Here is a 26,170-nt window from a genome sequence, read left to right on the forward strand (position 1 = left end):
ATGGGATCCCAAGACACCAATCTAATTCTTAATTTTGAAATGAGTACTTTGGAGAGCATAATATAATAAGGACACGAGCTTTCATCTCATTCCATCCTGGAAAGAACTTGTGAAGGATTTATTTTGATCTTTGCATCAAACTAGGGAACCTGAACTCTTTGGGGTTAACTCAAGGGATGTGGCAGGCAGTCACACCCCGAGGGTCTGCTTTCTCTCCATAGCTTTTCTCTTAACCACCAGCCAATTGTTCTTTCATTCTGCAGAATTTGGCCAGGAGGAAGCCACAGTCTACCCTGGGGGTGGAAGACTGCCTCTGAGAACACACATAGCAATGGTTTTGCTGCTGGAGGAGATGGAGGCTATCTGTATCCAAGATAAATGGAGCATCCTCTCATGTATACAAGCTGAGAGGAGACTCAGTTGTTCAATGCCATCCTCCAAGGTAGGACATCATGAGGATTATATACACACAGGAGGAAAGGAGCCTGTCACCTTCTGCACCTAGGCTTCTCTAAGGAGTTAGGGACTCCTTTAATCACCATGTATGTAAAGACAGGACATTCCCTACTTCAGACTCATTTCTTTTTACTGCTTATTTCCTTCATGAATCTCTCTATTTTCTTTCTGAACACACTTTTTTTCTTATAATTTTGGATTATCTCAGCAGACATATGCAAGTGTGTGTACCCAAACAAAAAACACACACACATATATATACTCACACATATACACACACATACACACACACACACACACACACACACATATATTAGAAGTACACACACAAGTGGAGAGAGGGAGAAAGAGAGAGATACAAACAGTGTAGCACACATATACATAACTACACACATATAATCTTGGGGAATCAGTATAGACAAGGGTGGGAAATCTAATAAACAATTCTTTCCATAAATGGCATAGCAAATATGAGATTACAGAGCAAAGAACAAGGCTTTGGACTTCAAGTACCTGACAATGAGGCCAGCTACTGCCTTCCTGTTATCTGTGAGGTTTTAACAAGTGACTGCCTTCCTTAGAAGCTCAGATCTGTACCAGATAGACGAGAGTAATATCCCGTGCACCTCATGTTATTATAGTGATAATTAAATGAAGATGTGTGAAAATATCCTTTGCAAGTTAAAGAAGTGAGTAATATTGAAAGTGACATCTCTTCCCATTATGAATAAAATTAATCTGCAAGTTAAATCATGTGTGTGTAAGGATGAATACATTTCAAAGCATTAGAAAGTGAAAAGGAACTACCTCTTCTTGAGATGTCAGAGGGTTGTTTCATTCTGTAATTATGCCATAGGAAACAGGACACGCAGAAATCCACACTCGGGAAAGTGGACAGGGTCACAGCTAAACTCATCACACAGAAGCCGTGCCCGGTCCTCTGTTCTGCAGAGTAAGAGCTTAAAGATGTTCTGGTGAATGGCAGGTGTCCCTGGAGAACAAGACATCTCTGGGCTGTGAGGCATCTGTTGCATTTGTGTAACTCTCTCCCTTCTGTTCTTTATTGAATGTTCTTCTAAGGTGAAATTATATGGGGTGTTTTTCTGTTTCTAAGCAGTGTGACTGATGAATTCATAAGAAAGGGGTGAAGTAAGAGTGTAGTATGGAGTCTGACCATCCTAACGTTCCCCCTAAATGAGCCTGGGACCAGGTGACACACATCACCCTAAGCATCTGTGCACTGCTGCAGAAGAGCATGCTCAGTATCTAGAAGGTCAGAGTGCAGTCGCTGTTCCATAGGTGAAGAGATGCAGCTCAGAGAGGGAGTCATGTGACTCGTTCTCCTTTATTCTTAGGGAATGTGAGTTCCAAGTCATGGGTGAGGTGACACTATGGTCTAGAGTCAGCTCACAGGACATTCAGTGAACTCAGGGTTGGAATCCAGCCTGCGTGCATAGCTCACAATTGATAACTGAAATCTGAGTTCTCTCATTGTGATGGGGCTTATGTCTCTCTGAAAGCTTCTAACTAAGCAGCAAAAATTGTCTACAAAGAACCAATTGCACAGTTTGACTCACTGGCCTCAACTTCACTATGCTCAGTGCAGGAGAGGGCTTAGAGAGCAGAGGAAGGCAAGGCCTGGCTTAGTATGAAAGTTCCCGGAAAGCATCATCTAAGGCCCAGCCCTGGAACGAGGAGCAGAGCAGGTATCCAGGATAAAGGGAAGGACACCAGAAAAGGCCTGGCAGGAGGAGGACACGCCTGCAATGCTCTAAATATATAGGACCCAACAAATGAGGCTTAGGTCAGGCAATGAGACACCAACAGTGACTGCAAAGGCCAGTCCGCCCTTTCTGTCCTCTGAATTTAAAAAGATTAAGCAAGCAATTAAAGCGTTACAAGGTGGAGGAGGGATCACATGATGCAGGATCATCCTAATTTTCAAACCATCTGTCTGTCTCCAGTGAGCATACAGTACTTGGTGTGGAATTAGTTTTAGCCCTTCACTGGACATGAAGTAGGATCAGATACTAGAGAAAAAAGAATGTCCAGCCCGGCTTTTCAACATCACAAGGTAGAGATACTCATCTCAGGTAGAAACAAACAAACAAACAAACAAAGGCATTTGGTAACATATAAACAAGGCACTCAATCAACATGAAAACTCAGTCTTCACTTGCCAAAATCTAGGAAATACACATCTGTTATGTGAAGCCATGGCTGGTGCTATGTGGTGATAACCAGAAAAACTGTGTTATCATTTCATGAGCTGAAAGAAAACTGAATCCGAAAATGGATGAGCACAAAATGACCAGAAAATCATTGGCACAATGATCATGGAACTGCAGAGAAGCAGCTCAAATTCCCAGACCTGTAGCTAAACTGCATCAACTTCACATGACCTTGCCAGGCACTGATAAGTGTATTAGCATCAACTCAGTGCTGAGTGAACTCCTGTGGCTGGCTGCACCCTGCTTCCCAGGACATCCAAAGGTTCTGGAAGGAGAAAGGGCCACTCACTCAGTTCTCTGCACCACAGGGAAGGAACCCATCCGTACATAGGAACTCTGGGCTCCGTTTTCTCTCTTCCCCAAGATTTCCTTCACACTGAACAAATCCATCAAGTCAAAACCTGTGCAAACAGAAAGTTGGGAGTGAGTTTGGCAGAGGAAGAATAGAAGAGACACATGAAAACAGCTAGTTCACTCTCTCCAAAGACAGTCAGCTTACCCACCCAGCCATCAAGGGGTGGGAACTTAAATATAAGAACACATACTGGGAAGACCACAGCAGCTCAACTATGAGCCATGTGGCATCAAGTCCAATGCCCCCGGACAAGGCAATGGGGAATACAGACACTGGTTGTCACACTGGAATTTTAGAGCCAAGAGCATCCAGGATCATGGTCAAGTGCAAGACAAATGCAGGTGTTCTGATTCCTCCTGCTGTGGGGACCTCTCTTCCAGAAGCTCAAATGGCGATGCTGACCCTTTAGAAAAACCCCACAACTTAAGGTTTTCCTTCCTGCAGCCATATGGTGGCCTTTTACTTGGATCTTGCTTGAACTGTGGTCCTGGGACTCATAGCTTTGGAATCTCATGATTTTAGAGAGAGAGAAATGTGAGAGAGAAACAAACTTCCTTTGCAGTATTGCCTTAAAGAAAGGTGAGTACTTCAGCTTGCTTTGATTTCCCCTTACGAGATGACTGAGAGTCACTGTCAGTGTAAAGTAAAAGAGTAATCATGGCCATGGCCTTGGGCTTTTTAGCCTTGGGGGTGGTGAGTATGGGGGTGAAAGTTTAATTCTTCTCAGTCATATATCTATGAGAATCTGGCATATTTCCTGACAGGCAGATGCCCTTGGTTGCTTCTCAGAGGACAGTGAGGATGCTTAGATGCTCAGTAGTTGAGTCTGTTCTGACAATGACATGAGACCCTGGGTGTACATCATTCAGTAAGTCATAAGAGACCTGCTGAGAAAACCTCACCACCACCTGCAGTGCATCCTTCCACATCTCATAGTAAGATGCTTTAGCCAAGGTGTCTTGGCCAACCTGGAGAGAGAGAAAGTCCTGCAGCTTATGCCCACCAAACCTCCAGAGAGCAACACTTGTGCTAGAAGCTGACAGTGTGATGGAATCCAGACTTGGGAGACCATGACACTGTATGTCTCCCTTCGAGCATCAGTTGACAAAGCTTGGAGCACCTATGCCAAACGCTCACTAAGCGCCAGATGCCCTGAGTAACTCTTACCCCTGAATAACAATGTGAGTACTTCCCTTCCCTTAGCAAGCTCTGAAGAAGACTTGCAGAAGAAGCAAAGTTGGGTCTCCCTGGCCCTGGTTTGCTGGGACTTTAACTGACTTGCTTTCTCCCTAGACATTGGCTCCCACATCTGTAAGCTGGTTGGAGCTTGAAATTGGTTGCCTTTCATGTTTTATGAGTGCCGAGAACCATTCATCTGGCTCTAACATTATTCGCCATGGCAGAGTTTACCTTGCAAGCACACTGCAATGAGCATCCCTGGAGATGCAACCTAACCCTTGTAGTCAGAGCCCAGTAATCACTCAGAAGTTGCCAACAGTTCTCTCTGGAAGACTGTTGGCACTTCTGTGAAGTGAACCTGCGGCCATCTATCCTCCTAAAGTTCCATGACACAGGAGCCTTCCACCTCAGAGACAGTATCACCACTATCACCCTGACTATGCAGGACTAGGATCCAATAAATGACCAGGGCAGAGCACCCACCTTTCCTTAGCAGGGAGGGGTCCTGGGGAATCGCTAAGAAATCCATGAACTGTGGTAAACCCTGTGGCATGCGACTGAGGGAGATAAACTCTTAGTGACACAGAATGCAACTAATCTCTTCTGCAGTCAGGTGGTGTACTCCCCATCCAACTTAGAGTAGGAGCTGGCTGGGTACCCCAATGATTATCATCTTAGCTCATCTACAGGCAAAAGTACCAGGTGCCCTGAGGCTCTGAACACTTTTTGACAATCACAGGGATTGCACAGGGGCCCTGTACTTGAAGTACACAGTAGGGACCTGTCAGTGGAAAGTACTGTTTGGTGAGTGGGGACTGACCTAGAAACTTCTGAAGCCCTAAGGCCTATGGCCCTCAAACCAACACCAAAAGGAAAAAGCTCAAGGGACCTAGTATGACCTATTTGTGCTCAGAGGAAAGTAGAATAGATTAGAATTACCATTCTAATCTATTAATGGCCTGGATCAGCCCTTAAAGTAGTGAGTGGTATCTTAGTGGCTCATGTCAGTCATGGTCAGAGGCAGAGGAGTTTCCTCTCATCAATGGCTGCTGCCTAGAGAGAGGATTCTACACAGTATATTGGAGGTCCTAGGGTTTGTGGTAAAGAGATTGCACCTCTAGAAACGCTTCTAGTTGACACTAAGGAGCCAAGTGGGGGAGGCATAAAGGAGAAGAGGGTGTCTGCTTGCAGACATACCTGGACCTGGTCTTGATCAGAAACACAGAAGCTACAGGACTGCTTTGGTCACTCAACCTCCACTGCTGGTCTGAATATCAGGGTCTATGACAGCTACAATACACTCTACCCTTGAAATACATGGCCTTGGACCAGGAAGCAACCAGAAATTCAAAGCCACCATTGTTAGGTGTCGGGCAGTCCATACATCCACAACTGAGCTCAAGCTGGACCATAGAAGGATTTCCAGTGGTTAGATAAAAGCCACTGTTCCTCAGGAACTTGTGAAATGAGTTATCTGCCCACTCAAAGGAGCCGTTTCCCCTGTCTCTGGCAAAGGAAGCATATGGCTCTTCACTGACACATACCTATGGCAGCTTTCAACATATGAAAGTCCATGCTAGCCTCCACGTTCTTACTTCCCTATTCACATGTGTTTGTTATACATTTCAAAGTCCATGCTGGCCCCTCTTATCCTACCTCTTCCCCAAACTCCCAGGCTGCTCCAGCTTACAGGCTTTCCTACCCCCACACTCATCCTTCTTATAACCCAATATTCTCTACTGCCTTCTCTCTGTGTCTGTGTCTGTGTCTGTGTCTGTGTCTGTGTCTGTGTCTGTGTCTGTGTCTGTGTCTGTGTCTGTGTCTGTGTCTGTGTCTGTGTCTGTGTCTGGCTCGCTCTCGCTCGCTCTCTCTCTCTCTCTCTCTGTCTCTCTCTCTCTCCCCTCTCTCCCCCTCTCTGGGCTCTTCCTAATGCCTCCAGATGTTTTCTCTCTCTTATCCATAATAAAAACCTCCCCCAGTGGAGCTGCACTTCAGCAGTTTCTTTACTGCACTCCTCACAGAGGGTGGGTACCGAATTACCTAAAACAACAACAACAAAAACAAACAAACAAACTCAAAGGCTCGTCTCAGAGGAAACCAGAAAGCTCTGGTCCAAGGCCGTGTATTCCAAGGGTAAAGTGTATTGTAGCTGTCACAGACCCTGACATTCAGAGCAGCAGTGGAGGCTGAGTGATCAAAGCAGTAAATCGACTCTGAGGCCAGACAGCCTGACATAGAGCAGCAGTCCTTTAATTCCAAGTGTTCCAGGCTTTGTGATGCCTCATCACCACCCAGCTGACCACACAAGGAAGACCTAGGCCACGCTGCAGGAGCACTTACAGGGACCAAGAACCGGCAGAGAGGTCATTAGAACTGAGGGCTCTCAGGAACAATCTTCAGATCCCCTGCTACACAGATGGGGAAGCTGAGGTCCAGAGGAAATCAGAAATTTGATCTGCAGGCATCTGTCTAGCAGGCAGAAGGTTGATCTAAAATATAACGTCTCAACATTTCCTGTCTATTCTGTCTTTATTTTTACTTTCCCAGGCTGAATGAGCCCTGAATTGTGACAGATATTTAAGAAAATTCAGGGAGGTAAACACTTTGAGAGCTACCTTCTTTTTCCAAAAAAGGCATCTTTAACATCTTAATTACAGTGAAATTGACAAACTAGAGGATAATCTCTCTGTAACTCCCTCTTCAGCCACAATGTAGCTGGGACACTTTTTTGAGGCTAGTAGTTATTAAAGGACATTGGAGAGGAAGTGGTGTATCTATGCACCCAAAGCTGCACACACACACGAAACTGTTGTCTGTGTTGACATCCCCCCGCCACCCCTAGCCTCCACTGTGGCTCATCTCTGGGAGCTCACAGAGGGCATCGAAGGTGTCAGGACTCCACTGGCTGTGAGTGGAGGAAAGAAGATTCGCAACAGAGAATTTCACATCTATCGAAGCACCCAAAGCGACTCTCAGAGGGCCCCGACTCATATACCACAGACTAAGCCACTTGTTCAAAGTTCTGCACAGTCACATAAATAATCACATACATGTACGCATGAGCCAGATCCAGAACACATACAAGCACATGCACACGCATGCAGACACACATCACACCTTCTGAATCCCTCAGAAAAAGGAACAGAAAAGAAACAAAACCATATTGCTCTTCTGTCTGCAGGACAGGACAGCTTCAGATGCTTCTGACTTACATCTTGTGCAAGAGTCTTCTCTTCCTTCATCTTCTGCCCTGTTCCCCCTTTCTTCCTTCACAACTTTATTGTCTCTCAACACATCCATCTTTTTATGTTTTGTCCATTCATCCAATCTCCTTCCACTCATTCACGTTTTGACACTTATTTTTAAGCTTTTTTCTTTCTCTCATTTTATCTATCTGTCTATCCATTCATCTATTCAAAATATATAAAATCCCTTCTACATGCCAGTGGCACTTCCCTATACCCTGAGGACATAGACAAGTAGACAGAGAAAGAGACAGGTCCTGATTTCAAAAGGCTCATGTGCTTGCATGGGCAATAAATGGTTATGATATCTTCAGAGTGGAGTGCTCGGCTTGGAATAAAATGCAGAAGCAGCCATCCTCTGAACCCCAGAGTAATCACTGTGCATCACGCAGCTTTCCCAACTGTGCAAGTACAATGTGCATCTCACCTGCCATGGTACTTAAGGGAGGTAATGCGTGGGCTCTTAGTAAGTGGTGCTGGCTGCTGCCCTTGATGTTATCAATGTCACCATTGTCATAAATGCTCCCATCATGGGCATATACATCAAATAATGAATTACTTGGGGAATGATGTTCTAGAGGCATGTGCTTCACAAAGCCAAATGCAGACAAAGCAACCAGGTAAGAATGGGCTTTGAAAAGAGACTTCAAAGGAAGATGCCCTGCATAGAACCGAATAGACACACTCCCCTGGTAGAAATGGATAATGGACTGTCTGAGAGCACCACTGGGGATCACCAAAGCACAAAGTGGAAATGTCTAATTCAAATTCTGCAGTGTTTTCCCACCCTGGGCAGAGCGGCTCAGCTACAAACATGCACTTCAAAGCATCTGAGCTATCAAAGGAGAACAGTAAAAGTCACCTTCATCTTGTGAGTCGGACAAAGAAACTGTGGCAGGGACAGATCCCTTGAGTAATCATTGCCTGTCATATGTCCAATCAGCAAGAACAGATTGGATGGCTCTGTCTGCTGTGCCTTCCTCCAAAAGTCTCAGAAGTTTAACTGGAGTTGCCTGGTGGGCAAGATGGTGCAGAAGTGACTAAAGCATGCAGCTAGTTACCCAGCAGGCTATCGTATTCTATCACACTGTATCCTGGGAGTCACCAACTCCTGCTACACTCACTGGACTGAAATTCCTAAGATGGCCCCATCTTGCCAAAGGGAACACTGCATACAGATGTCCCTTGCTGTTGGGGGATCATTGCCACTTGCATGGTTCAAACCATTTCACCAGGAGACTGGTGACAGATGAGAGTGATAAATGAGTCAGAGAGGCCACCCTTAGGTCTGTAAGCTGCCCATGAAAGCAACCCTGTGTATTGGAGTCTATCTTACCTGTGATTTCCTTGGTTCCTCCATTGGTGTGTTTAAACCGATCTCCTTCTACCCGGACACTAGGGCAGAGTACATCTGAAAAAAAAAAAATGGAAACAAACAGATAAGAAAACACACCTACTATCTCCCTGTGGACTCTCAGAGCAACAAGTCCCACTCTACCTACAGAACAGAGGGACACAAAGAGGGTGCTGGGCACCCCCTATTCTTTAACCCTTTCATGCACTTATGTCATTATTAAGCATTGACTCTAAATATCATACTACAGCATAGACATGATCACGGCATTGCCCACACCTCCACTGAACTCACAACCTTATACATCAATGGGAGTCACGTGAAAATCAATATTAGCAACACAGAATCAGGGGTCAGGGACACCAGGACAGTGTTAGGAGACTCAGGCCACAGGTGCACCTGCTAGCCTACCCAGAAGTTCCTCCAAAAGGAACAATAAATGCAGAAATGATCAATGATATAAAGGCTTAAAGAAGATTAATGAAACAGGAGGGATTGCATTGGTATTGATGTTGGAAGGGCAGGGTAAAAGAGGAGGGAATACAGAGAGAGATAAGAATAAGGACTTTCAAAAAGTCATATGGAAATGTGTGTGTGTGTGTGTGTGTTATGCGTATGTACAGTTAGAAAGATAGATGATAGATAGAATATATATATATATACATATATACATATACATATACATATACATATACATATACATATACATATACATATACATATACATAAATATATATATATATATATATATATAGAGAGAGAGAGAGAGAGAGAGAGAGAGAGAGCGCTAAAACAGAGTCCTGCTAGAAAACAATGGCAATGTTTAGGTCCTATACTATAGGCTAAAAGATAAAATAGCCTGGTGCCAGAATGGGTTGTGTCTTTGGGAGTTGTTGGTCAGTGGAGTTACATAGATACCTTAAACATTACATGCTAATGTCAATGTTTTGTTTACTCCCCCCAAAACTTGAAGACCCTATTGCTAAAGACACTAGAGTCATAGAACATGGAGATATCAAGCTGGGGCTGATCTAGAAGCTTCGTTTCTACTGGCTACCTTTCATAGTGCTGGAGAGTGACATGCATACTGTCAGAGGTAAAAATAGAGACAAATCTTGCCAAGCTGTTGACCCTATAAGCTATAACAATGACTGTGCTGGCGAGACATGTCTAGTAATGCAATAGTGGCATGAACCCTATGGAGAAACCAAGTGCTTTCTGATTGGATTTAATTCTACTCCACAAGATGAAACTCATACCTGACATAATAGTTGTCCAAGAACTTATGAACAAACAGGTCATAGGCCTTAGAGGAAAACCTACTACTATTATTCTGTTAAACAAATATAGTATTAAATAAGACTCCTAGTGATTTACAATAATACCCATAGATTAATGCATCTGTTAATATTTGTAGTAGAGAGCAATTAACATAGTCCCTCAACTGGTTAACATACAGAGATGAAATTGTGAATTCCTCAGTCCTAAATGGGAAAACTAGATCACACACCCTCCTCGGGAATCATGGCAAAAGAGAAGAAATATTTTGAGGGCCAGGGATGGTGGACAATTACATGTAAACAGTGTTTACATCTAGACACAGCAGGGTAGCTGACTATATGAACCCAGAGCAGTTGTGGCAGCATGCACAAAACCTGCACAAGTCCAAGCCAGACGAAATCCCCAGCATGGAGAGGAGAGACTAGCACCAAGTCCTGTCTCTTGCTGAGGTGCTAGTGGAATTTGATAGCTTCTGGGAAAGAAAGAGTCAGCTCTCTTTAATAGGGTATCATCTGAGAAATAGCCCTCTTTCCATTGGAAGGCTGCTACACACCCAAGAACATATGGGCAGCACAAATTGGACTTAATAGATATTTTTGCTTTGATTTTGTTTGGTTTGGTTTTGCTTTGCTTTGCTTTGCCTTTTTTTTTTTTTTAAGAGCACACAAATTTAGGTTAGTAGGGGAGGCTGGTGGATCTGGAAGGAGCTCAGGCTGATTGTGAATATTATCAAAACATTTTGTACAAAAATTATCCAGGAACTAATAATTTTTAAGGAGCAATGTGATTGACCCCAACAGATAAGAGAACCAAGGGAGATATAGACTGGGGAAAACCAATTTATGGAGGTATGAACACATACATGAAAAGGCTAAGTCAGTGGGCCACTCATCTAATGAGAATTGTGTGCCAGAGGGTGGGGGACACCAGACAAGTGCCACTTGAGCCACTTTATGGTGCTTCGGCAACAAGTCCTATGAATTTAAAGACCAGAAGAAGAAAAATATCTCAGACAAAAACCATGGAGTAAGTTGTCACCTAACTTAAAAAGGCATTATTACACTACACTGTACAAATATCTTACCTCGAAGTCTTCAAAAGTCTTCAACCTTAAAATGAAGTCAGAAGGCACAGGAATTCTTTAGGTCTCTCTGAGTGGCTCAGAATGAACATTAGCTCTGGGTTTTCATATGCTTGATTTCAGTGCTGGATGCAGGACTCACCCACCAACGAGAGGACATTAAGTCTACCATGATGCAAACATCTTGGAAGGGGAGACCCATTCCCAACACACACTTACAGGGCTGCTGCCTTGGGAACTGGGCTAGAGTAAAGAGGCAGGGTCCTAAAGTGAGCCCCCAAGACACCTGCTAACCTCCCTGTGACCCAGCCCTGCCCAGGAAGCAATCTAGCTATCAAGTATTATTATTTTAATCATCAGCCTTTTCCATCATCCCATATGAGTAGCAGCTGATCACTTTTCCTATTTGGAGACACTAACGTTTAAAAGCAGGGTTGTTGGGCCCCATTAGCAATAAGGAGAATGAGTAGAAGTGCCCTACTTTCAAGGACTGGTTTTAATGTTAATCCTAGAAGGCACCAATATGTCTGTCTGATGACCCCATGGAAAACATTATTTTGGAAGCAGCACCAGGCTGGCTGGCTAGGCTAAATCTGAGGGAAGAAGTGGGGTGCTGGGCAATATTTAAACAGCTCCACCCAGGACAGCCTGCAGCTGTGGGGTGGTGAACGATTGCTTTGACTCTGGCAGCCCTCCAGAAAGACAAGTTTTGGATGGCCACTGGAATGATTCTACACTGTAAATGAAGCTGACTCAAAAGGCACTGTCTAGGATGGTGAGCAAAACCCCTAGAGGCTGGAGAGTGAAACCCAGAGCAACCTGTGTCACTGAATCGCATTTGTTTATATCACATGGGAAGGAAGGACCTGGTTTGAAGACTCAGATGTCAAGGCCAATCTAAAGATCACAGATGCAGAGAGACTGGCTGTGTTGTTGGGGGAAAACACCCACACTGCTTTAAGGAAGCATTCCTGAAAGAACTTCAGATTGTCAAAGGCCTTCATCACACATCTGCGGGGCAGTAGGCTTGTGATTTTTTTTGCCAGTCTTAGCTACAATTCGGCAATGCATAGGGCCATGTAAAATAGGACAGGCAGATAGCAACACAGTTCCTTACCCACTCAGTCAAATGAACCCAAAGATCAAGGACCTAAAAACCACCCTATTTCAGATATCACAGCCCTTATCCAACTAATAAGGGAAATAAAATCCATCTACCCACCCCCCCCTCTTACTCCTAGGAGGAAACAACCTGTCTGTTCCTTGCCCCTCCCTCTCCCACCCAAAGGCAAGGTTCTATTAAAATAACAATGGAGCTTCCACCTGCCCCTCCCCTTACTCCACCAACTCCCATCCAACCAGAGAGGTCTATATCCCCTCCCCCTTCTCCAAGCCACAAAAGCAAAAGACCTTCAAAACTAAAAACCCCACCAAACTCCTACCATCCCTGAGGGTCTCCAAGGTTCAAAGCCTGTGCTGGACCAGGTACCCAGCTGCCTCTCACAGCCCACCACCACACACACATCCATGCTAAACCTTCTCCATTCAATAGGCCCAAGTGGCAATTCATAGATCATCCCGTAAGTCAGTAAAAATGACAGAAGGCTCCCCAAATAACTACCCAGCTAGGCTTCCCAACAATGCTAGGGGCCTTGGGGTTCACCTATGTCATGGTTGATTCTGACATGCACCCCATGTTTCACATTTTCAACTCCCCCCTCTTTTGCTAGTGGCACTATCTTAAAAGAACCTGACAACTTTGAGTGCTTGAGCCCACCTAGCAGAAGTGTCTCACTGCCAGCTGTGGGGTCTTGAAAGGTTAAACCTGAACGACATTGCTGTCTCTGTTTCCTAATGGCTGTGACATGAGCAGCCTCTGCCACAGGCTCCCATTGATATAAAACGGGGGTATTCCACCATGCCTTCCTACGATGGACTAAAACCTTTGAAATCACAAACTAAAATAACTATTTCCTTCTGAACATTGCTTCTCATATCAGGCCACAGTGACACAAAATGTAGCTAACATGGTCTGCTTTCAGGTAGGTAAATATGGTACCCCAAGCCCAGCTCAGCCATTTTCCAGTTCCCTGCACAAAGACATCCCTATCATCTTGGGTAATGGCCCATTTATTTCCACATTCACTATTTATACAATTGAAATATGAACTGAGCTCTAGCTATGTTCTAAATGCCCACCTTGTTCAAAGGGCACAAGAATGGACATCAGAACATATCACAGCCCTGCCTTCAGTTGTTGGTGGGCTGGGGTGTTTCCACTCATTCCTACCTGAAGAAGGACCCCCTCCTGAGAGAGACCAAGCTCCAGAGCTAGCAGTACAATACTCAAGTCACTGTTAGGTGTGTGTCCCCCCAGTGGGTGGCTGGATCTCATTTCCAGTGCATATGGCCACTGTCTCTGCTACACTAAGTGTAGCCCAGGCCTCTGCTTTAAGCCAAACAAAAACAACCAGTGACCCTTGAGCTGAGAGGAAAATGGTGGCTGGTGGACTGAAGTTTTTGAGGTACCCTGTTTACTATGATTTTGATGAGCTAATATGATCATATCACAGGCTCCAAAGTTCCTGGTTTGGGAGTATGACAGTCACTATTAGCCATCAACATAATTCCCACTGTTTTTACTTCTTTTGGCTCTAGAAACGAGAATGTTCTCAACACGCGCGCACACATGCACACACGCACACACGCACACACACACACACACACACACACACACACACACACACACACACACAATATGACTAATCTGTAATTGGTTATGTCACTGTAGTTGAGTTTTTCTCCCTTTGCAATTAAATGCATCCAAACTTGCAAAAACCCACTTCTGAGCTTCACTAAGAAGTTGGGGCAGAGAACTCTCTGAAAGTTTGAGTTTCTGGATGCTGTGAGGAGAAGCAATGGGTTATGGGAACTAATGATTATTCCCCTGGGAGAGGAGCTACTGACAGAGCAGAGTGCCTTCATTATCCCATGTACATGGATTTATCTGATAATCATTGAGGGTCCACTTGAACAGTAGTTCTGGAGTTAAAGCAGGGACAAGAGCTAAGGAATGAAAAGATATACTTAATAAGTTCCTAGCTTGTTATAGATAAGGGTGACTGCAAAGTCCCTGCTCCCTCAGGACCTCCTCATCATCTACATACTGATATTCATCCACTGCACTCTAGGTATAGAGCAAATACCGTGCTTCTCAGGAGAACACAGGGACATTCATGTCTTTACACAGATCAGGCTCCATCATGACAAGAGCTAGTCAGAGGCACTGCCCCAAGGAGTATTACCAGACACCTACTTCAGTCTTTCCAAAAAATCACCTGACTTTACTTGTCCTCAATTTACTGTATAGACAAAGAGCCCATGTTAATAGACAAAGAGTAGGGATGGGGAAAGCTTCTGACATCCTGTGCTTAATGTTGGCACACCCATGAATTGCTCTATAGGACACATGGTCAGACTACCTTTTGGTGTCATCTAGATTTTTTCCAGTTTAGAAAAGAGGGGATTGACAGTCATTGTGAGTCCATTGTGTGTCAGTCGCCTGACCCAGAACTGAGCCCACTCTAAGTAAAATTTCCTCCTATTACATAACTAATACCTAAGAAAAGTTGGTAAGCGCATCAGGTAGGAGGAGTACCTGTATTTAAACACCACCTTGAATCTAGATCCCTATAGTAGAGATGACAGGTCTTGGACAGGGAAAGGACGGGTATCAGGAGAAATAACAGAGGCCAGGCATGTAGCTGGTGCCTGGCTAAGAACAAGACAAAGCATTTGCTGCTCATTCATTACCTTATGGAAGGCACATCTGGGGGCAGATGACCACAGATGGTATTCTAAGTAGGCAAGAGAAAGGGTGGAGGAGGGAAGGGATGACTCAGAAACATATAGACACCCAGCCCAGTTCCTCCATTGCTCCAACTGTGTCATCTATGGTTTGTCTCTTCTCTTATTTTACATAGGCAGCAAATACTGTACCATATACAATAACATTAGAAATAACATTAATAGGCGTTACATCCCTAATAGCTTCCCAGGGATGGGGTGGTCATATGTCTAGATTCAATACCAGGCATGCTGTGTAGGCTGTTTCTAGCTTCTTCACTACTCAATTGGGAGACAGAATTATTTCCAGGACTAGAAGAAATGTGTAGACGACTCTCTGCGCAGCATACACTGCTGGAAAGCATGTCAAAATAATTAACATATTTAATTGCATTCTTACCACAGCTTTATGAGGTAGATGCCCTTAATCACAGATGTACAAAGAAGGGTACGCAGCAGGCAGGAGCTGCCTAAGGCTCACATGACTAGAAGGTGGCAATGCAGCACAAAATCTCCTATATCTGGTCCTCAGCACAACATAGCCTCTCTTTCTCTTGAGGCAGAGTCACCTGATCAGGGACTTGTGTAAGTCTCCAAAGCCTGCCTATATAGCATCCAGTTGGTATTCTGAAATAACCTCTGGCTTTTCACCGGTTCTGACCTACAGAGGCACCATTGCCAACTCTGCACCTGTAAGATTCATTTGCTTAGGCAATGGGGAAACCAAAGCTCAGTAATATTAAGAAAGTTATCCAGATTCACAAAGCCAGCAAGTGGCAGAGGTAGACACAGGCCCAGGGAATCAAGTGTAAACATGTGTACTTTCAACCATTATCCATTTGATCCAAGCCTTGGAAAGAATTTTGGATATAAGAGAAAAGCAGTCCATCTTCCAACAGCAGTTACACGTATGTCCTCATGTAATCCCCTGAATGGGGCTTCAGGGGAAACATAATTATCAGTAATCTACATTTGAACCACTTGTTAAAGGGGGGGTGTCAGAAATCATATCCAAAGGCCACAGTGTTGATCGTGAGAGAAAGTGACTACCCAGGAATCTGAAACTGTGTTTTTATGCCCAGTTGCTATCTATTATCACCTTTGCTATCTATTCTGGGACATTAGGGACATCTCCTGGTGCTATCTTTCTTCCAGGCCTTTGCTGGCTAGTTTATGTCAACCTGACACAGGTTAGAGTCATCTGAAAGATTAAGAAAATGCCTCCACAAGATCTGGCTGTAAAGTGTTTTCTTAATTAGTGACTGGTGTGGGATGGCCCAGCCCATTGTGGGTAGTACCATCCCTGGGCTAATGGCCCTGGGTTCTATAAGAAGCATGGTGAGCAAGCCATAAGGAGCAAGCCAGTACACAGCATCCCTCTATGAGCTCTGCATCAGCTCCTGCCACCAGGATCCTTCCTGACTTCCTTCAGTGCTGAACTGTGCTGCGGAAGTGTAAGTCAAATAAACCCTTTCCTCCCCAGGTTTCTCTGGTCCACGGTGTTTTATCACAGCACTAGTAACCCAGTCTAAGACAAGACTAAAGTATATGAGTTCCAGTGCAGAAGCCCTGGCTCCTCCGGCTAGGTGGGTGATCCATACTTCCTAGGACTTCTGGATTATAGAGGTATGGACATGGTGCCAAACTTCTAGAGAGCTAGTCTGCTAGGGTATGTGGCAGAAAGAGTAATACTAGAAAAAATATCCTGCTAGAAAGTGCAGACAGCTGTGCTTAGTGGTCACACGATCCCTCACCATTCACTACTCTCTCAGAAAAGGGCAGGTGTAGTGTGAAGGGAGAAGACAAAGCTGAGTCTTCCATGATGGCAAGCCTGCACTGCCATATTTGTAGAATAGAGATCGAGATTAAATGATGACAAGGTAGGGTCCTGCAGAGCCATCTCTCCTCTCCTGTACCAACCACATATCTCTTGCTGCATAAGGAGAAGCTGAAACAGAGTTGAGTTGGAAGGACTTGTCCCCAAGGCTGAGAATAGAGAGCCTTGGGTTACACAGGCCTCCACCCTTACATGCCTATTTCCAAACTTAGAAGAATCACAATCAGAATTCCCCTCCATCTGGGACAAAGGGCAAATAAGATGGTGCATTGGCAGTACCGGGCATGACACCTAGCATCTAACAAGTACCACTCATTCATTTATTGATTCCTTCAGCCAAGACATACTTTCCATGTGTCCAATACATCTGTTACAGCTTATGGATACAATACAAGCACTGCAGTCAGGGACTCCCTCCTTATAGATGTCTACATGCTAAGGAAAGACACAGAGGGTAACACAAACAAGCAAACTGGCCAGATCACACTCATTGCAGAGGAAATAGACCTATATGGGGGTAGGGTGATGAATGCGCTTCCAGGATGGGCACTGGACCCCTGAGGGGAGTGACATCTGAGCTGAGATGTAAGGAGAGCAACCAGGAAAGGAGAGGCCACAGCAGGCAACTGTAGAGAGCTCCAGAGGCTGAAGGATGATGTTTGGCAGTAGAGGCAGGAAACAAGAACCATTGTGGAACAAGTGGCAAAGTCGGTAAAGAGAGTGAACCCTCATAACCCAAGGCAAGGTTTGCTAATAAAGGCAACTAAGAAACCCCTGCTCAGGAAGGCAAAGACATGTGTGTTAGAAACTGGGTAAAAGATTACATTCTGCTCCTGAAGAGGCTTGCTGGGACAATAGGGCTCATTGTGGGGTGTCACTATCCAAGGAAGTCTGAAAGGGACACCCTTCATCCAAAGTTGTGAGTGTCCCAGGACACAAGTTCATTTCCTTCCATGGGAATGTTCCTTGGCCCAGCACCAGTAGGTGTCACCAGAGACTATGACTATGGTTCCTGAGAGGGGCAGAAAATAGAAGCATAGCAGAACACTGAGGGCCAGCAGAGCTCAGGACTGCCCGGGTAACACATTCCAGTCAGCAAGACAGTGATTGTCAACCCTCAGTGCCTGGGAGATGGCACACTGTTCAGAAGCAAACTTTGTTTTCTTTATTCCATCTCTTTAATGCCAGCTATATACCTGGTGTTGATCTGAGCAAAAGAAATGAGTCACATGACAAGTCCTCTATCCTTGGGGGCTATGTTCAACAACAAAGGCGATGTACTGTAATGACTAGGTTAGTGAGGTAAGAGTATGAATGACAATGGAGAGGTAGCCAGAGGGCCAGAGATGTCTCAACCAAGACAGGATAGAGGGAAGGAGATGAAGGCAGAAAAGAGACAAGGGACTCACTGGAGGTCCAGGCAAGGGTCTGAAAGTGGAAAAAATTCAGACACCATGGCTTGAGTATGCCCAACAAAGAAAAAATAAGGACAGAGGATGGGGCAAAAAAGTGTCCTGGAAAAGGACTATCATGATGTGACAGGGCAGAAGAATAAGCAGAAACCAGACAAAGAGGTCACCTTATTATTGCCAGACAACTGACAACAATGGCTTGTGCCTAAAGTACAGGGTGATAATTTTTAACTATCAACTTGACACAACCTAGAACCACCTAGCAAAAGAATATTAGTGAAAGAATCATTTAAATCAGGTTGGCCTGTGTGCATGTTATGTGAGGGATTTTCTTTACTACGTTAATTGATATTGGAAGAACTAGCCCACTGTGGGTGACACTATTCCCTAGGCAGGGGTCCTGAACTGTATAAGAGAGGAGAAAACAAGCTAGCAAGTGAGCAAGTATGTATAAGATCTCTGTCTGCTCTTGATTGTGCATGTCATGTAACTAGCTATTTCAAACTTCCCCCTGCTGTGTTGTCTCAGCAATTATTGATTAATTAACCTGAAACTCTGAACTAAAATCAGGTCTTTCTCCCCTCAAGGTGCTTTGTATTCAGACAGTTCATCGAGGCAACAGGAATGAAACTAGGACTGATGAAATAGATGTGATCAGAGGTGGCCAGACTATGCTCTAACCTAAAGCCAGCCCTATAGCTTTGGTGGCAGATCAAATGCCAGTCAATTGTCTTAAAAAGCATGTGTTGCTCAGAGCCCACATCCAAAGACAGTTCACCTTTGACATGAGTAATTAATACATAGAAGACCAAAGTACACGCTTGATCTAGTTAGCAGTCACATGTGTGACAGAGTCTATGTGTTCCTATAACTGCATGAGTGTAACTGTTTCTTTGTCTGAATAATTAGTGTACATATTTATGTGTGCACTTAACGATTAAATTCAAGAAACCCAAGCCAATGTAATACAGAGGGCAAAAACAAAATGAGCATATTTTACAGTCAAATAAGACACTGGAGGTATACAGCGCAGACCACTGTTGCCTCCAGTCTTCCAGTAAGTGCAGTGTGAATCAGAAGCATTCAATTAGTCAGCCACATTTCTTGGAAAGCCCTGAGACACTGTGTCACCTCATGTCCCCACTGGATCTCTGACAATTCAGCTAGAAAGCATTTAACTAGGGGACCTGGGAAATGCAAAACTCCCCCATGAGCTTAATTATACAGATGTGTATTTATATACATAACCTAACTTATATATAGATTTTGCATGTCTACTTTTTATATATAAATACTTATGTCAAATGTCAATTTACTTGTGGTCACTATAAGCTACCACTTTATCAACTCAAAATCAAAACTACAATTTGAAATTCAGTCAGCTCTCTGTAGGCTGGAATGCTTTGATAGACCATGACTGTAGTGGCTGGGATTGCCATATCTAGGAGGATGCAACTCACTTACCAGGATGGCACCAGCACCAGATTGATGGGGCTAACAGACCCCATTCCTGGGTCTGGCAAGACTGGGCACAGTGAATAGCTTAGCTCACATCACCTTCCAGCCCCACAGAGGCATTCTGAGTCCTGAGAAGGGAAGAGGTTAGGAGTCTATGAGTAGCACAGGGCAGTGACAGGCAGAGGAGAAGCTATATTTGGTACATGGAGTGGCCAGCTTGTTATCATGATACTGACCAAGACACAGAAATGAAAGGGAGAACCTCTTGAATGACACCTACACTTCACATTCAGTCCCCAAGGGGACTAAGGCCCTGAGAAACATCCTGCCAAGATCACCTAAGAACCTGGTGACAGGTGGCAGTGACAACAGATACTCAGTCACCATGTTAAAATATGTTATGAGGCTCAGAAAACTGTCTGCAAAAGACAATGCAACCATCGCCATGGGCTTTGCAGACCACACAGCCTCTGTGAGAGACAACTTGCTGCTCCAGGAAAAGCAGTCAAATTACAAGTGACACCTGGACAAGACATGTCAGGATTCCAAAAATCAAACATTTAAATACGGATGCCTTCCAGGACTGGCCTGAGGATAGTCGTTAGCAACCCACCCATGTAGACCATGACAGACCTTTTACCCTGTGTGAGAAAGTTCTCTTTACAGAATTCACAGACAATTTTCAGCTTCTACCTGGTGCCTTTCCTGTAATGGGGGAACTTGAGTCCAATTGTTTGGTGTACTTAGATTTCATTTTTTATGTTCTTTTCATAAAAATATAATAACAATAATATTAGTGGCATTTACAGCCATAACCAGCCATTCATTGAATTTGTATCCATCGTGTCAATTTGGCAGATAAGGAAGCTGAGGCAGGAACAAGGCTGTGTTCATTTGGTTGATAAAGGAGAAAACTAAAACTAAAAGAAGAAAACTAGGCTACAAGAGCATCATTTATCTAAGTATATGAAGAAGCTTGTATTTAACATGAGCTTTGAGGGCTGACTCCACTGGCTGACCCTGATGCTAAACAATCACATTCTCTCCAAGCAAGAGAGAAATGGCATACCAGCCCAGGACTCCGTCCCTGATTCTCATAGTCAGGCATTCACAGAAAGCTGGCACTATACCATGCCTATGGGGCAACCACTGATGTTTGAGGACAACCTGAAATACGCCAGTTTGTGGGCTTGTAAAGCTCAGCACATAGAGTATATGCAATTGCATATTATAGTATTTCAACTTCTGAGAACATTGTTTCTATGGATACCTCTGGGAGCAGATAACAGCAAAGAGAGACGGTGATGATAATTGTGATGTTGATGATGACAACAAAAATTGAGAAGGTACAAGGTACTAGACTTGATCACATCTGGTTAGATACACACAAGAACAAGCCATTTTTCATTTCCTCACATATAAGTATTCATGTATTACTTACATATAAGTATAAATGTATGTACTTAGAGCCCATACTCAGGGCCATCAGAATGTCAAATACTTCCTGGCATGAACTTAATGGATGGCCATGCCCTCTCTAACCTGTTTTCAACCTGTTTTCATGATCCCTTTGGTAGTAAAATGACCCCTTCACAAGGGTTACCAAGACCATCAAAAAACATAGACATTTACACTACAATCATAGCAGTTGCAAAATTACAGTTATAAAGCAGCAACGAAAATAATTTCATGGTTGGGGGGGGGGGTCACCACAACATGAGGAACTATGTTAAAGAATCACAGTTAGGAAAGTTGAGAACCACTGCTTTATAAGGTGGGGTATAGGACATTATCCTAACTGATAAGGCAGAAGGTTACTTAGGTCACAGAGAAGAGAAGGGAGCTTGGAAACCAGGACAGGGAGCAGTTCCAGGTACTGTGATTTGTCCAACACTTTACTGTGCATCTACACAGTAGTGCACTTTGACTCTGGCTAAGAAGCAACCTTTGAGAGGGCCTCTAAGATGGCTTTCCAAATAAAGGAGCTTGCTGCCAAGCTTGATTAAGCGAGTTCAATACCCAAACTGCACATAGTAGAAAGAAAATACTGACCCATACAAGTTGCTCTCTGACTTCTACATGTGTGTCTCTCACACCAAATAAACAAACAAACATATATATATATATATATATATATATATATATATATATATATATATATATATCTTAGAAAATAAACAGCCTGCAGGAACAAACTCCTAAGCACGTGAGAGTTCATCACGAGAACATTCTATATAGCAAAAAACCAAAAAATAATAATAAAATAAAGTGGTGCTCAAGAATGAAAGGAGAGAGGATGGATACATTCCTGACACTAAAGAAGACCCCTTTGTTCTGGAAGATAAGACAGTTGCTCACTCTGGCTCAGCAATAGTAGAGGGCAGAATATGTCACCTGTATGAGCAAGGACCTGTATGAGCAAGGAGTCAGACAAGGACATACTGTAAGCAGGCTTGGATGTAGCTGGGCAGAGCCAAGGGGAGTTTTTCTTAAGCATGTGTATTAAAAGCTAATTCATTAACAGTAAACGAAGGGTGGTTTTCGGTTTCTCAACCATTCCAGTCACATTCTAATAAAATTTCCTGGCCCGCAATCAGAGTTAATTAACAAGATTACCCTTTCCAGTGGACAGCAAGGACACGACAAGCTTCCCGAAAAGAACTCACAGTGACCTTCAGAGAGGGTGGGGCCTGGACCAGCTGCCTCTTGTGGCCCATGTGATCTTCAGTGCCAAGCCACAGGCCCAACGTGGCACTCTTAAACCCACAGCTGGGCTGCCACCCATTTCTCTCCAGCCTCTAGATCCACCCAGAGAGAGGAGATGGGTGGGTCTCTCTGTGGTCATACACTTGTTCCCAGATGTACAATGTGTATGCTTCTGTGCATATGTGGAGTGTAAGGTGTGTGTGTGTGTGTGTGTGTGTGCGTGTGTGTGTGTGTGTGTTTGTGTGTGTGTGTGTGTGTGTTGCTCATCCAGGTGTGGCGTGTGAGGATTAGATGTGAGGTGTGAACTGTGCGTGATGTGTGTGTCTTGTGTGTATGATGTAGAATCTCTTAGTGTCAGCCAACTGGGTGACTGAATGCCAAATGAGTGCTACTGCCACACACAGACCCCAAGGGGTGAAGGAGACAGCATTGCCAAACACCAATCAAGATACAGGGTACATTTTCTCTAATGAGAACACCAGATGCACACTAAAGTGATTTATTCTCCTCCTCTCATGGAATAAGCCTCACTTATCCCATCCCTAGTCATACAGGCAAGTGAGACATCCGTAATCAAAGTTGCACTGGGAATGAAAGTGAGGTAAGCGAACCAAAAAAGAGTAAATGGGGGATTTGCATGTGTCTGGAGTGTTATAGGACCATGGGAGTACAAGGACAGTCCCTCCTCCAAATCCAGACCAGCATCGCAATTCAACAAGAAAAGCAAGTACCAGCATCTCCTCCTTGCCTACAGGAACAGAGGAGAGAGGACCAACACAGCCTTTCCTCAGAATAGAAGTAGGTGGAGGCTTCCTCTATAGCAGAGGGCTGGAATTCCAGAGACTCATTCACATGGGAGATAAGCTATATAAAGATTGTTCTGTGGCCACCACAGAGTCCACCAGGGTAGAGAAAGCTCTTAATTACAGCCAAGGCTCTGGGTTAAGTCTGTCCACAGAACAGCCTCAACCCCACACACTGTAGAAAGCTGAAGCTGAGACTGGATCTCCTGAGAACCCCACTCAGGCTACAGAGAATAGTGAGTTGGTTCCATGACACGGAGGCACTTCTCTGGATGTGTCTAAAGTCAAGGGGACAGTAAGACCCATCACCATGGGCAGCCCCAAATGCCTGCTCACCTTTTAAGCTGCCCTTGTTCCATTCAGTAGCTACGCTGGCTGAAAGTAAGGGAATATAGGCTTTGAAAGCAACCAGACCCCATTCTGCTTTACCAACATCAGCACCACTTCCATTCACCATCACCCCATCCTGCTTCACAAATGTCAAATGTATCTCCACTCAAATCATCACCATCAGTATCATAGTGCCCCATTCAACATCACCTCCATTCACAGTCTTAGTCAATATGAAGTCTGTATTCAGAATGGCTCCCCCATTCAGTTCAGGCTGCAATGTCACTCACAGACATCGCCCATGTGCAGAAACTATTTCTGGTGTTTGGATTCTGTGATGTGCCTTGATTTGATCTTCCCAGATGTTTCCACTATGTTATTGTTAGCCTTTTTATTTTGTTTTGCTTTGTTTATACTTGAAGTGATTGTAAGGGGATTTTGTTTCGATTGTCACCAGAACAGACCAGTCCCTCCTCATCTCCCAGCTGTGTTTACAAAAACTGCCTTCTCCCTGGGTGGCTAAGCATTAACTTAAATCTCACTTCTTCTTAGGCATTTGGAGAATCCTGACTATGGAGGGCCCATGTGATTTTCTTGAGGGTCTCCTAGTGAGCATGTGTCCTTCTGGATCTAGTTGCATCTGTCTCTCCTTCTCCTGAGACCTTCTCCAACTTACTATGGCTTTTCTTTGGAATAAAATTCCCTCCCTCAAAGGAGAAGGGATAGTAACTCTACTTCCAAATATTAAACAAGATTATTTGATTTAAGACTTAAATATTCAGCCTATTTCTTCTGCAGGGCTAGACAATGAACTCTGAGCAGTCATGGGACCTGCCCTGTGTGAACTAGACTGATTGTCAGGCCTCCTAGAAAATGGACTCTTCCTGTCTTAAGTTTGCAGGGCACAGAACTCTCAAGAGCAGTGACAGGCCTGTGCTGGCATCTTCTCCAACCACACACACATCCACTCCACCCTGTATCCTGTTCCTAGTGCCAGGAGGCACAGTGGTTTCACCTGGAGTCTTGAGTCCCAGTCCACAGGGCCAGGCCAAGGAAAGCAGCAGCCAGGGTAGATAGGAGTAAGGACTCCTTTTCAGTTCTTCCAGGAAATAGCTGAGTGCTTTCTGTGCAAAGCTCTTCCTCGGCCTCATCAATTCATGCATTCATTCACCCACTCCTGCATCCTTCAAACATAACTTTCATGAGAATGCCTTCAGTCTAACCTGCTTTCTGCTTCTCACAGCAGACAACATCACCCCATAGACAGACACCTCTGATTAGAAACAGAGGAATGAGATATGAATTCATTCTGTGAAGCCACCTGACCTTTGACCTTAAAAAAAAAAAACAACAAACACAAGTAATGTTCTATGGATTGAGCAGGATTATGTATATATTTAAACACACACACGTAGCAATAACTAAAGAAGCCATGAATTTGATAGAAAGTAGGGGAGGGGGACTCACTGGCAGAGATTAGAGGGAGGAAAGGGGAGAAAGAAATGATGTAATTATAACATCAAAAATATTTCAAATAACTTTTAAAAGAAACACAGATCAAGCATCAGTATGGTTTGTGAAGTTTAGATACAAGCTAGTGTTTTGCAGGAGACTAGGGCCTCATCCTGCTACCTCTGCATGAAGTGTAGTGATGTTCTGCCTAACCCCAGACAGAAGCTGTAAGAACAGGACCAATATCTGCAGGATGCACATACTAGGATCACCATCTTGGGCAATGGAGAGACATAATTACCAAGTAAATTCGGAAGCACACACAGAACAGGGGGTATCTAGACCTAAAATAACATGATCTATTTCTAGTGGTGAAGCATGACTAATAGATGTTTCCTCTAAGCCTTGTTCAAAGATTTGTGTAAGGGACCCTGGGAACAACTTCCAGGATCTGAAGAATAATTTAACCAGGGTCAGCTTCATTAACTGTGCCATTGCATTACCATAATTTCATCATTATAAGTAAACATCAGGGCTGCAGAGGCAGCCTGGTGGCTAAGAGATTGTGCTGAAAGGACCAGAGTGATGATCCCAGCACCCACATATCAAATATCTATAAATCTTAGCTCTGCCATAGACAGAGGAGGATCACGGGGGTCTTTTGGCTTCCAGCCTAACACAGGAAACACTGCTTCAAAGAAACAGGCAGAGAGTGATAAAAGTCAGCCAGTGCTCTCATTTGGCACATGCAAGGTGGGTACATCTGCACACACATCCACATATACAGACAACCATGTATAAGCAAGCAAACAAAAATATGTCTTTAAAAATTGTCACAAAAACTGGACTGGATATGGTCCAGTTGGGTAACAGGAACGCCTGCTTTAAAATAAAACAATCTAAGTCATATCTCTCAATTTACAGCATGATTTTGGAATGTATGGTGATGAGGGCGTACTAATGCTGATGTCTGCAAATTATTTTCTTTAAATAATATGGTGTTATTATTCTTCAAGAATGTTATATATGCATTCTCAGTAATGACTCCCCCAGTACATGAGGCTCCAGCTTGGCTTCGTGTATGGCTGCATAGCGCACATGTCTTTACTGACCTGGAGACAAGGATCCACCACCACAGGGTCTA

General features: G+C 44.1%; 1 protein-coding gene across 5 annotated transcripts in view; it reads right to left on the minus strand.

Moving 5' to 3' along the window:
• Col22a1 (collagen type XXII alpha 1 chain) overlaps positions 1-26,170 on the minus strand; it is a 235,361-nt gene that overhangs the window by 179,743 nt on the left and 29,448 nt on the right. For all 5 annotated transcript variants that reach the window (XM_076911446.1, XM_034516770.2, XM_076911443.1 and 2 more), the window contains 2 exons: positions 8,803-8,877; positions 2,977-3,088 (listed from right to left, as the gene is read on the minus strand). In XM_076911446.1, coding sequence (XP_076767561.1) covers positions 2,977-3,088; positions 8,803-8,877 — 187 coding nt within the window. The remainder of the gene's footprint in view (positions 1-2,976; positions 3,089-8,802; positions 8,878-26,170) is intronic.

This window comes from Arvicanthis niloticus, chromosome 13 (genome assembly GCF_011762505.2).
Source record: "Arvicanthis niloticus isolate mArvNil1 chromosome 13, mArvNil1.pat.X, whole genome shotgun sequence".
Classification (NCBI taxonomy): domain Eukaryota; kingdom Metazoa; phylum Chordata; class Mammalia; order Rodentia; family Muridae; genus Arvicanthis; species Arvicanthis niloticus.